The sequence below is a fragment of the Temnothorax longispinosus genome, chromosome 4 (assembly GCF_030848805.1).
Source record: "Temnothorax longispinosus isolate EJ_2023e chromosome 4, Tlon_JGU_v1, whole genome shotgun sequence".
NCBI classification, from domain to species: domain Eukaryota; kingdom Metazoa; phylum Arthropoda; class Insecta; order Hymenoptera; family Formicidae; genus Temnothorax; species Temnothorax longispinosus.
In genome coordinates, this window is record NC_092361.1 from 16,934,147 (window position 1) to 16,947,371 (window position 13,225).

Genomic DNA, 13,225 nt, shown 5'->3' on the forward strand with positions numbered 1-13,225 from the left:
CTATGATTATATCGAAACCATAGGTATCCTAGATTTCAAACAAAGAAGGAAACTATATTATATATATGTCGAAAGTTTGCGAGATATGTGTAAGAACTTCTCTAAGAATTATGAAAAACTAATATTAAATGTGCATATAGACAGAAAAGCTTATGCAGTTTAATTACTAGACAAACATAAGAAAATCTACAATATATTATATATTTTGTCTCACTATGTATATAAATATTAATTTTATTTAAAGAACTTATTTGTTCTCAAATAATTTTGCCGCAAATACTTATTGTTTTATCATATATAGATAAACTTTGCCAACGCAGGCTGAAATCAGCAAGCTTGGCTTGTAATAAAATTTATGTATTATTGCACGGTTGTTGTCTAATTTTCGCGCAAACGCGAAAAGAGAAAATACGGTTCGAGAGTTCGATTTAACTGATACGAAACGTGCATCTCGAGACTGGTGTCATTTTCTACCCGGTATGCTGTCCGGCCGACTACTTCTTCTGATGGAGTGCTTCGTCCGCGCGCGCAATCCCGAAGTGCACTCGAGGCCGAGTCGAGAGAGACCTCTCTACATGGGTGGTCCATTCTTCTTACGCATGCATTATATAAGTCTTGTAAAGTTCACACTAAGGACAACAGAAGCCGGCCAGACGATAGGATTCGTTAATTGTACCCGGTGACCGACCCGAGAAGAATGCGGGGAATGAGTTCAATCCAGAAATGCGACAGAAATTGAGATTTCGTTGTTACGTACGTCTATGAACCATTAAATATTAATATGACGCGCTTAACGAGGAAAGGCAGTAATTTTTGCTTCGAGATACATTTGCATTCACCAATAAGACACGAATCTGAATTGCGAACGTAAGAAATTCTTTGGAAAAAATACGGTTAATCCCCGTAGCAATGGTATAAAAATTACTTTTGGAACACTCTATACATGGCGTGCAATTCAGACGAATACAGAATCCGTCGGTTGTGGTCATAACTGATGCTCTAAAGCATGACTTGAGAATATAAGAGATACATATGCTCAGAATCGGTTACCATACGAAGTTGTCACGTTCGTTGCTACTGATATGGTGATTTGTCATCTTCCCACGCTGGGATCGTGGGTAATAAAATTACATACATAAACCCTGCAAATTTCTTTCTTTCCTTCTCTTTCTCTATTTTAATTTTTGTAAATTGTACGTTAAAAGAGGTATGTCGAGAGACTGAAGTTTTATAATAAAAAGTATTTATAATCAGTTTTTTCAAATCTTAATCTAAGTTTTACTTACAAGAAAATTTATTATTTACTTTTTGCTTTAGAAAATGCTTATTGCGCACATAGAAATTAATTTATAAAGAAACAAAAGGAAAGAATAAACCCGAAGATTATTTGAAGAGCTTTGTTATCTTAAATTGTGTGATAGTTCGCTGTAAAATTAAAAAAGGAATTACATTTTACCGTACTTTTTATTCGCCAAAGTGACGCAAAAATATGTGTGACTAGGCGTGAAAATAACAGTTCATAAGCAGGATTAATCCTCTTTCAAAAATGGTCCAGAGCAATATGGCCGATTCATCATGGTGTGTCCTGTTCACTCTCCTCTTTTGGACTTTGGACAATGTACACGTGGGATCTAGAATTCTGGGAGAGAGCGGGGAGACATTGCCTGTATTTTGAAGATAAGGACAGACCCTATATCGTAACGCTGACAAGCCCGACCCTTTCAGTACGATCAGATTTATCTCGCTTGCCCTTTAGGTTTCGCTTCATCTTCACCCTCTCATTGGAATTTCACACGGCCACGGTCCATCCCGTGCAGATGTAAAATATGAGACGCTTATATAATTGATGACAAATCTCGATTTAAATATTAGACAATTTATAATTCATTCCAGAATTCAGAGAATTGACTTCTATTTATAATTTTATATACCTATCACATACTTTGACATTCTAGTGATGACTAAAAATTTGTTCAAAGTCTGAACCGTGATTGCACATACTTTGACATATAATTTATATTCTCTTTTAGGTATATACATATATTTCAAATGTTTAAATGTTTTCCACATTGTAGAATACATACAATTATAAAAATAAAACTTTGATTTGAATTACAGATTGTATAAAGTAATTTATTTAAAGCAGAGCTGGGATTTAGTTGCATATTTCGGGCTGATTTTGTTAACGCCTACTATTTCCCATTTTGCCACTCATGCCATAGCGTAACATAGATATTGCAATGTAGCATAGATATTGCACACAATTTTTTAAGACCGCTTAAAATTGCGGATAGTTTTTTAAGACCGCTTAAAAACGTGAGCGGTTTTTTTGAAAACGCATAAATGGGCGTTTTTTTTTTCAATACGCTTAACATACGCCGGAGTTTTTTTTAAAGCGCGTAAGAAACTCCAGCGTTTTTTTTTTTTAAGCGCTTAAAGTTGTCTAGTTAAGACTTTCACAATTAATAAATTGAAAGTTTTCTGCTATTAATAATTAACCAGATATTTCATATTGATTAATATGATTACATTTCTGTACATTATAGTACGAGCGCTCGTGAGTTGAAATATCCCGCGTTGTGTTTACACGCGTTTGCGGCTCGCGTTGTTAAGACAACGGCGTCGACAACGAAATCGGCCCGAAATGGGGATTTCGTTTAAATTTAAGTTCCAGCTCTGATTTAAAACACACTTGTTGTATCATGTCATTGTATCCAGCTAAATAAGTAGTATGTTTTTAAGTATATTGTAGCTACTATATACCGGTTATTAATTTATATAAACATTAAAAAGAAGTTTTCATATTTTTGACTAACAATATAGATTTTTTGATATAATTTTGTTGCTGAAAATTAAATGAAATATTGATTTTACTTTAGAGTAAATATTTTATATATGAAATATTAGTTTACGCAGATTGATTTTTATTAAAATTTTGTTTCATTATAAATGTTTAGAGAAAAACTAACAATTATTATAGTAATAGTATATATGTATACATAAAATGGAAGCTCGAGCTCGAATTTTTTTTTATTAAACTAAAAAAAGAAACATATAAAGAGCTCGAGCATTTACTAAACAGTAGAGTCATCTGGTAGATTTTATAAGAGATAGTTCAGGACGAATAATATGCCGTCAGTTTTGTATATCTCGAAGTTAACGATTGACGATAATTACGAAATAAAGATAATTAACTTATTAGAAAATACTGTGAATGTATAGAAATATAAATATATATTATTTTGGCTATTTATTATTATGCAGTAACCCTAGATCCGTAAAAATTTAGCTATAACTTTCACCAAGATATCTCAGAAGCTTGTTACAACACAATTTAATCATTTAAGATATGAGAACGATTGTATTCATATTAAGTTTTTTTATATTAATACTTTTTATATGCACAAGATGCTTAAATATTTTTCGTAACGTCTTTATGTATTCTTCTTTAATATTAAAAATTCTTCTAAATTTCCTTATTGACAAAACGAATTATTATCAGTCGGCAAATTCAATAGATGTTCGATCGCAATAGCGTTACTCTATAGATAATATTCTTTCGTTTCACATTTTGTACCTTGAATCAATAATCATTGCACCACTAACGTTGTTATCCTTAGTCGATCACCTTAGTCGACTTGTTTTTATTATATTATCGATCCTTTTTTAATTTATATATTAATTTATAAATCGATACAAAATTATGGTTATCTGGGTATATGTGATACTGACAGCGGATAATCTGAAATAAAAACAAAACTTTAAAAATTTCATTTGGCGGCAATTTAATTTGTAAAATTAAATTGCAAAATATTGTAAAATTAAACGCAAAATTCTAAATCTATACATATATGTTGCAAATATTATATAATAAAGTTTAAATAACGAATCTAAAATTAATAAGTAAATTGATAATTAAATTAAGTTAATGCATTTTATACTTTTACATAATTGCAATATTTTTAAAGTATCATTTTATGATTATTTTTAATGGTTTTTTGTACAAGGATATTATTATTAAATATTATTGTTGAAGATAACAAAACCTATCTGATTTACTTTAACAGTTATAATCATATATACATTTGTATAATACATATATTCTATATACTGTATTTTGTATTTACTTACTATATTTTCGATATGTTGTGATAAACTTTTATTGCACTTCTTTAACATATACAATTTTCATTTTAAGCAAATAATTTCTCTTTAGATGGTCTGGGATGATGTATACATAGATGTAGGTAGAGACAGGACACTGCAGGATTTAATAGATGTTAATTTATTGTGATTAATATTGTTCTCTTAACACTATATCTTTTTTAATCTTTCAACACGTATTTCCTTACAATGTATTCTAATGATTTTATCTATATCTTTAAACAACCACTTTCTTCTTTTGCTTTAACAAAAGCGACCGATTCGGCAATTTAATCAATGAATGTCGGGATGAAACATTCAACTGTACTTCGTGACTGCAATAAATAAAATATTTAAGCTACGTCTGCATCAAGATTTCATAACCCGTAATTGATAGTTTGCTGACATTGTGCGACATAACGTTGAACTGTAAGCCACAGTTTGGCATAAAAGTATAGCAGAGCACGACATCATGTATAAGATATGTATTTTAAAACTGTTGCGTGTGCGAAAACATCGTTCTGCGTGGGGACGCAAAACTGCAAGTTTTATGCCACGATAATAATATAGTTGTCGACTGCATAGACGGAAGTCGCAGATAAAAAATTGAATTGCGAAAATATAGACTTTTTTATGGTCAGTTAAATCTTCTTATTTGTCTACATTTGTGCTACAAAGAATTATATTCGTCGTATATTGCAGTGCTCAATACACCTGTATTTTTTAACTACCGATAATCAAAAGACACTAAATTAAAAACTATCACCGTTCTTTTATTTTACAATTAGTTTCTTTTTAACGAAAATTTAATTATGCATTATTATTTTACAGTTATTTAATATATGTATGTAATTTGCTAACTGAAAATTATGTTTTTGTAAATTATAATAAACATTTTATTTATGATGAAATAATCAGAATCTTTCTATGATATCGAAAGTAATATTTAAAAAAAATAAAAAAATATATATGAAACTTATATAATACAAGAACGTTTTGTATAATAAAATCTTTGCCTTATAACGTTACTGGGCACGACAAGTAAAAAAGAAATGAGCGTTTTGACTTTCACATTTAAAGTTCTTACCATTTGCGGATGTTGGCTACCAAATTCGTGGACGTCATGGTACAAACGTATCCTGTATGATGTATATACAATCCTCATAGGTTTGCTAGTAAATACATTTACGTTGTCACAATTGATGGATTTAATTCTATCTGTGGACAACGCTGACGACTTCGCCGAGAATTTCTATGTGACGCTTGCCAGTTTCGTGTCATGCTGCAAGATGTTTAGTTTATTGAATAATCGTAACAATATTGCGATGCTGATCGACACTCTGATGAAGAAACCATATAGGCCTACTGAACACGATGAGATAAAGATTCGACAGAAATTTGACAAAATCGTACAGCAAGTATTTTAATAATAATTATTAGTTATGCGTAATTAGTTAAACGTAATAATGTGTTATACAGAATTAAATCGTTATGTGAGAGAATAACAGTCACACAAAAAATATTGCGCATAATATAACATATTGTCATATAATTAGGCATTGTTCATATAGGACCCAAAGCCACAAATACAAAGCACCTTTTTTTAAAAATTGATTTATTCGAGGATTAATTTTACATGACGTTAAATTAAAGTGTTAGAGTGTATTGGTTACGGCGTTATGTACGTTTCTTGTGCGTTGACCTACGTTACGTTACGTTACGTTATCATACGAGAGTCTTGTGCGGAGGCTCTTACTATTGGTTGGTAAAGTCTAATGAAAAAGATGACAAAAAAAATCTGAAAATGTCTATTTTACAGAACAAATACGCTCTACTACGCAACTCTGGTCGAATTGACATGTGCATTTGCTTTAGTAACACGTGTGTTTGAAGACTACAGAAAACACAGACTAGCTTTCCGAGCATGGTTACCGTTCAACTATTCTTCGCCGATGCTATTTCGAATCGCTTACGTTCATCAATCGATAAGCTTGACGGCTGGATCGGTCCTTCATATTGCTTGCGACAGCCTAATTTGCGGATTATTGATGCACATTTGCTCTCAGCTGGAAATATTAGAGTGTCATTTGAAAAAAATCGTGGACAAGCCACATTTTCTTCGTGAATGCGTCGTACGGCATACATGCATTTTTCAGTCAGTGTTCTTTATTATTATTTTTCGAAACATACATATAAGAATATAATTAAAAGTATAAATATAAAAATATAACCAGAAATGTTTGAAAGTTACGTCCAATCAATTTTAGATTCGCATTAATGGTGAATGAAAGATTTAGATTAACAATCACCATCCAGTTTTTAGTGAGTATGTTAGTAGTGTGCTTCAATCTGTATCAACTAACGCAGACGAGCATGTTAAGTGCGAAATTTATTCAAATAATGTTGTATATGTTTTGCATGCTGGCACAAATCTCTTTTTATTGCTGGTACGGAAATGAAGTTAAGCTAAAGGTATGCATAGATATATATTTTTAATATATATAATTTTGTATTTTTTCTCGCATTTTTTTTTGTTTTTTTTTGTACATATTTGAGATAGTATATATGCATATATTTTAATGTCTAATACACTGAGAGAACAGTATATTAATAGTTAATATACATGCTTTGTCGTTAATGTAAGAATTTTTTATGTCCGTCCCTAATAAATATTTCTTCATAATTAATATATGCTATATTGCGTATCACTGAATATAACTACATTTATCAGTATAAAAATAATATTACTGCATACCTTTATTAATAATAAAGATTATTAGTAATAATATAACATTGACTTTCTTTGTCATAAATAAATGTATGTTTGCGTAAAATATTTTATCAATTTCGACAAATGAAATAATTTATTTGAGATTATTGATTATACTTATATTAATAATTAATATAAATTTGTTATTTACAAAGACATTACATTTAATATACATACAATTTCATATAAATTGATGGTATTTTTACTATACAGTTACGTATATTATTATTAAATATTACGAATTTACATTGACATTTGTATATTTCTGACAAAGATATCAAGTCTAAACTCATGGTATATTAATAATTAAAAAAGTATTTCTCTCAGTGTATGACAGTAACATGTTAAAGATATGTCAAATTGTTGTATCACAAAAATTAATTTATACATTATTAAAGTAAAATATTAAGAGAGAGACAGAAAGAGTGAGTGAGAGAAAGAGAGAGAGAGAGAGGGCGGGTGAAAATACTTATGTTTTGAATTAGTTTATAAATTTTATTTCATTTTATCATACTTTGTATACATATAGACATATAAAATCAATTTGCAAAAAATGCAATTTGAGTCTTTCTCTATTTTATTTTAAAATTAAAGTTAAAAAAATTGAAAAATGAATTTCTCTCTCTATATATATTTTTAAATACAGAGTCAGCAACTGGTCAGTAGTGTGTTCGAAATGGAATGGTATGCATTGGATTATCCAGTGCAAAAGAGTTTGTTAATAATTATGAAACGCGGTATGGTACCTATCGAGTTCACCAGTGCCTACGTTATCTCTGTGAATCTTCAATCATTTGTCAGTGTTAGTATAAAAATTGATTTTTAATCTAAAATTAGTGAGAAAAACTCTATTTTTAATCAACAAAATTAGTGATTGAGTTTAAATTATAACTAAATTTATGAAGGTTTTTTTGCATTTAAGTAAACATAAATATGCAATAAATTGATTTAAAATAGAATGTATGATTAAGTTAAACCTAACTTTTTTAGCGTTTTATGTTACACGGTTGGATAGTTTATTAAAATAATTTATAATTTAATTATAGTATTAATTTTTCCATGTTTTGTTTGTGTTGTTAAATATAAATTGTTAATTTATAATACAAGTATACATAGTAAGCAAATAATTTTATTTATTGCAGTTACTCAAGACATCGTATTCTGCGTATAATCTGCTTCAACAAATGCGATAATAAAATAGTAAAAGTACGAAAGTAAAAGAAAATTAATATTTATGTTTGTATAAACGTTATCTTTGTACGAAACAAATGTGCGTATAAAAGTAAAACATTAAGTTAGAATATCGTAATCAATAATTTGTGTATTAAATAAAATTACTAGATAAAAAGATATCTCATATGTTGTACAATATTTCCTCTTGTGCGCACCATTTATAGGCAATATCTTTATAATACTTTAAAACTTTTACTCACGGTTTATGTCAACGGTATGATTATCTTAATATGTTTAATATGTTTGTTAAATTGTTATTATGTTTGTGAGAATTTGTTCAATTACTTGTATTTTAAAAATCATGTATATATTAAAAATATTTAAAATTTTACTATTTGAAGAAATAGAGCAGTCAACATAAAGAGAGAAGATTTTCGCTACTGTCGCTACTGCCACTTATACAATCAGCTTGAAGTAAAACAATTTTTCAGTAAAAGAAATATACTTAATTATTCACGACGGTGATCGAGGACTTTTATTCTTTATTCTCAATACTTCGCAAGACATTATTTTATTCATGATTTTATTTTCATAGAGCTACATGTCATAGTAATATGAGACTTATATCTAACGATTGCATTTTTCTCTACTTGATATATGACAAAATTATCTGAGGAACACAGTTGTACAATTTGAATAATAAAAATCTTGATTCACAAAGGGAGGCAGAGAATATCTTCGTCAGAAAATTGCGTGGCTATAGATAACATCGTCAGTCTCTTCAAAGCTTTTATTGCGAGCTATACCACTGTAGAAACGATTTTGACGTTACTGCAATCAAAGATATTTTGTCGAGTGATAATTTTTCGATAGCTAAGTATTTTAATTACTAGTTTACATAACGTAGTGTATATAATTTATCTGTAAATTAATTTACGATAAATAATTATGTAATATGCTTATCTGCGACATTGTCTTCGAAATAAATGGAAAGAGATATATGTTGAACGTATCTTTCGTCACATACGGGAAATAGACGGAGAAAGTTACAATGCGCGTGTTAGATTTTACACTTAAAATCTTAACATTCTGTGGTTGCTGGGTACCGGATTCCTGGACGTCATCATATAAACGCGTAATCTACCATGTACATACATTTTTCGTGCTTGTGTTAGTAAACACATTTACCTTATCACAATTACTGGATATTATTCTTACCGTGGACAATGCAGACGACTTCACCGATAATTTTTACATGTTACTTACAACGACCGTCGTTTGTTGTAAAATGTTTAGTATGTTGGTAAATCGCAAAAATATTGCAATGTTAACCAATATACTTACGGAGAAACCATGTAGACCATTGGAATCAAAAGAAATGGAAATTTATTACAAATTTGATAAGGGCATGCAGTAAGTACCTTGAAAATGCCAAATAATTCTATAATTATAATTAAATTAACTGCTTAGTTATACGAAACATACGATATAATTTTAAAATAAAAACTAGAGATTTAAATATTTCTGGTCGATATTGTTCACATTTTATATCTCTAAGTAGTAAATTAAAATATGTATAATATTATAATTTAAAAAATACAATAATATTCTAATATTACTAAAATTACATATTAAGAATATTAAGAATATTAAGAAACATTACATATTAAAAAAAAAAATAGTAAATTGATATTAAGTGATAGATTGAATTACAAATGAAACGCGACAATGTCTACAGCTATTTTGCAGAGCAACCACGATACATTATGCAATTCTGGTTGAGACGACTTGCGTGTGCATTACGTTAACGTCGTTACTCACGGACTTCAGAAGACGGACATTGACATTCAGAGCCTGGTTACCGTATGATTATTCATCGCCAGTTTTATTTTACATCACGTATGCTCACCAACTGATAAGTTTGATAATCGGATCCGTCCTTCAAGTTGCTTGCGACGGCCTGATTTGTGGACTATTGGTGCACATTTGCTGCCAAATTGAAATACTGGAATCTCGTTTGAGAAGAATAGCACACGAGCCTGATATTCTTCATGAATGCATTCTGCAACACAATCGTATTTTTGAGTTTGTATTTATGATGTATTTATGATACAGTTAATATCACAAAAGTATTAATATTATTGTGTTAATAAAGATGTTAATGCAGTGGTATTTTGACTTGCAGATATTAAAATGACAAAATGTATTTAATTGCAGCTTTGCTATCACGGTCAATGAAAAGTTCAGGTTTACTATTGCTATTCAATTTATGGCGAGCACATTGGTGGTGTGTTTCAATTTATATCAATTGACTAGGTCGACCACGACTAATGCAAAATATGCTCAGCTGGCGTTATATATGTGCTGCATGCTGACGCAAATCTTTTTTTATTGCTGGTATGGAAATAAGGTGAAACTAAAGGTACGTGATTCTTTAAAATAATAATTATGAATAAATAATAATTTAAACAAATAAATCAATTAGGTATAGTAAATAATAATTAAATTAATTATTTTTTTATACAATTGATGTTAATATTTTAATATTATTTTATCACAAATATAGAGCCGACAACTTGTGAGTAACATTTTCGAAATGGAATGGTATATGTTGGATCAGAATGTTAAGAAAGCTTTATTATTGATTATGAAACGTAGCGCAATACCCATTGAATTCACCAGCGCTTATATTATTTCTATGAATCTTGATTCTTTTGTGGGTGTTAGTATAAAATGTTTGTTTTATCACAGGATTAAATGAATCTAATTGGATTTGCAATTAATAACAATATTATAAATTTATCCAAATAAAGTAAAATAAATTGTTTTAGTTTATTTTTGTATATTTTTTTCTTAAATTATTTCTAATTAAATTTTCTAATATTTATTTTTTACAGTTGCTTAAAACATCATATTCAGCTTACAATATCTTGCAGCAAGTGTAATACAAACTGATACGATAAAAATAGTAATTACAATAATTTATAACATTGTAATTTGCATTCAAATAATTTTAAGAAATAATGTAAACAGAAACAATAGAATATTATAATTAATATTGATTATGGTAAAACAGTAGTGTTTGTTAGTTAAAAGAATAAAAAGAAGTTATTTATGTTTATCTTTCTACGATAGTAGCAATCGAGTTTAGTAAGAAGATTATTATATGCTTGCGTACACGTAGTGTACGCTACGCGTTTATGCAGTGATGACCAAGAATTTGGTCGCCAACATCCACATATCGTTAAAAGTATAAAAGTCAAGTTAAGTATGCGTATTTTTTAAAAGATTATCTTCTTTTATATCACCTGCGAAGCACACAATACATGTAATTGTTTTCTGTAAACTTTGTGTAACGTACAATATTATTAATTAAACGTAACTTTAAAGTAATTTGCAATTTTGTCAATTAAAGAATGCTTCTATATTTATATCTTAAATGCCACCCGGGGTCCAGCGGACCCCAGACCCTTTAGAATGAAATGTTTTCAAATGTTCTTGCCAAAAATAGAGCTCATGCTCCCATTGATGATAGTTGAGTAATTGACCTACCCGTTTGTACACTTAGCAGTACTCGGTTTACTTAATTTTTTATACTACGTTGAAATTGAAATTTTAACAATATAAGCATTTTATTCTCTTTTCTAAGCCTTGAACAACATTGAAAATAATTTTCATAACTAAATATAAAAAAATCAATGAGTAAAAAGACATTTTTCATGCTGGGGTCTTTTAGACCCCATGTGTCATTTACGAGATTCTTGAGAGGTGTGGCATTTAAGGGTTAATAGATATTTCTTTATTTTCTATTATTTACAAATGATATTTGTAAATAATAAAAATATTACATTTCTACCCATATAAGCTTCCTAATTAATTTAATAATTGTAAGTAAACATTGTGATATTTGCCATAAAGAAATAAATCAAATTATTATTATAATAAAAAATACTTTAAGCGATCACAATTGGTAAGTATAGTAAACGCCAAAATCTTTAGACTGACTGGCAAATGTCGACAGTCTATACAGCTTTGTTGTCGGATCGAATTTCTTAGATGTAGATATCCATATTTGTGTCCATAATTCCACCCTTCGCAACTGGTAAATGCATGGCATTAAACATTTCATAACGTATCCCTCACAATATATTTTACCTCGTAAAATAATATATTTATGAGTCGATATGCGACATGGTAACAAAATTCACATACTTTACGGTAATATATCTTTAGATGCAATATTTTTCAGAAGCGGAGAAAGAGAGAGAGAGAGAGAGAGAGAGAGAGAGAGAGAGAGAGAGAGAGGAGGGGGGCAAATACTTATGTTTTGAATTAGTTTATGAATTTTATTTCATTTCATCATACTTTATATACATATAGACATATAAAATCAATTTGCAAAAAATGCAATTTGAGTCTTTCTCTATTTTATTTTAAAATTAAAGTTAAAAAAGTTAAAAAACTTAAAAAATAAATTTTTCTATATATATTCTTAAATATAGAGTCAGCAACTAGTCAGTAGTGTGTTTGAAATGGAATGGTTTGCGTTGGATTATCCAGTGCAAAAGAGTTTGTTATAATAATTATGAGACGCGGTATGGTATCTATCGAGTTCACCAGTACCTACGTTATTATTTCTGTGAATCTTGAATCATTTGTCAGTGTTAGTATAAAAATTGATTTTTAATCTAAAATTAGTGATTGATTTTATATTATATAATAGCCAAAATGAAGGTTTTTTTGCATTTAAACATAAATATGCAGTAAATCGATTTAGAATAGAATATATGATTAAGTTAAACCTAACTTTTTTAGCGTTTTATGTTACAGTTAAATTGTTTGTGTTGTTAGAAATAAATTGTTAATTTATAATAAATTGGTTATTATTAATTTATAATACAAGTACGTAAGCAAATAATTTTATTTATTGCAGTTACTCAAGACATTACATTGTATTCTGCGTATAATCTACTTCAACAAATACGATAATAAAATAGTAAAAATACGAAAATAGAAGAAAATTAATATTTATATTTGTATAAACGTTATCTTTGTACGAAACAAATGTGTATATAAAAGTAAAACATTAAGTTAGAATATCATAATCAATAATTTGTGTATTAAATAAAATTACTAGAT

General features: G+C 28.8%; 3 protein-coding genes across 5 annotated transcripts in view; 2 read left to right on the forward strand and 1 right to left on the reverse strand.

Annotated features, from left to right (window-relative positions):
• Positions 1 to 13,225, reverse strand: part of LOC139811332 (putative odorant receptor 85d) — a 53,212-nt gene that overhangs the window by 19,950 nt on the left and 20,037 nt on the right. For all 3 annotated transcript variants that reach the window (XR_011731606.1, XR_011731605.1, XM_071775570.1), the window contains 8 exons: positions 9,996 to 10,148; positions 9,305 to 9,507; positions 8,347 to 9,226; positions 6,076 to 6,209; positions 5,231 to 5,425; positions 4,353 to 4,478; positions 4,132 to 4,261; positions 1,462 to 3,742 (listed from right to left, as the gene is read on the reverse strand). The gene's annotated coding sequence lies outside the window, so the exon portion shown is untranslated. The remainder of the gene's footprint in view (positions 1 to 1,461; positions 3,743 to 4,131; positions 4,262 to 4,352; positions 4,479 to 5,230; positions 5,426 to 6,075; positions 6,210 to 8,346; positions 9,227 to 9,304; positions 9,508 to 9,995; positions 10,149 to 13,225) is intronic.
• Positions 4,474 to 8,263, forward strand: LOC139811329 (putative odorant receptor 85d). Its single transcript, XM_071775559.1, has 5 exons — positions 4,474 to 5,557; positions 5,963 to 6,298; positions 6,411 to 6,615; positions 7,560 to 7,715; positions 8,056 to 8,263. Exons 1-5 carry the CDS (start codon positions 5,196 to 5,198, stop codon positions 8,104 to 8,106), a joined length of 1,110 nt encoding a protein of 369 aa, XP_071631660.1. The 5' UTR covers positions 4,474 to 5,195; the 3' UTR covers positions 8,107 to 8,263.
• On the forward strand, positions 9,138 to 11,880 carry LOC139811333 (odorant receptor Or1-like). The gene is made up of 5 exons (XM_071775573.1): positions 9,138 to 9,499; positions 9,836 to 10,171; positions 10,304 to 10,508; positions 10,653 to 10,808; positions 10,984 to 11,880. Exons 1-5 carry the CDS (start codon positions 9,138 to 9,140, stop codon positions 11,029 to 11,031), a joined length of 1,107 nt encoding a protein of 368 aa, XP_071631674.1. The 3' UTR covers positions 11,032 to 11,880.

Excerpts from the sequence above, each read along its gene's own strand:
- LOC139811329 (XM_071775559.1), top strand. The coding sequence starts at position 5,196 with ATGAGCGTTTTGACTTTCACATTTAAAGTTCTTACCATTTGCGGATGT. Across the intron at positions 5,558-5,962 it reads AAATTTGACAAAATCGTACA|AACAAATACGCTCTACTACG; the intron begins GCAAGTATTTTA and ends TCTATTTTACAG. Across the intron at positions 7,716-8,055 it reads ATCTTCAATCATTTGTCAGT|TTACTCAAGACATCGTATTC; the intron begins GTTAGTATAAAA and ends TATTTATTGCAG.
- LOC139811333 (XM_071775573.1), top strand. The coding sequence starts at position 9,138 with ATGCGCGTGTTAGATTTTACACTTAAAATCTTAACATTCTGTGGTTGC. Across the intron at positions 10,172-10,303 it reads CAACACAATCGTATTTTTGA|CTTTGCTATCACGGTCAATG; the intron begins GTTTGTATTTAT and ends ATTTAATTGCAG. Across the intron at positions 10,509-10,652 it reads GAAATAAGGTGAAACTAAAG|AGCCGACAACTTGTGAGTAA; the intron begins GTACGTGATTCT and ends TCACAAATATAG.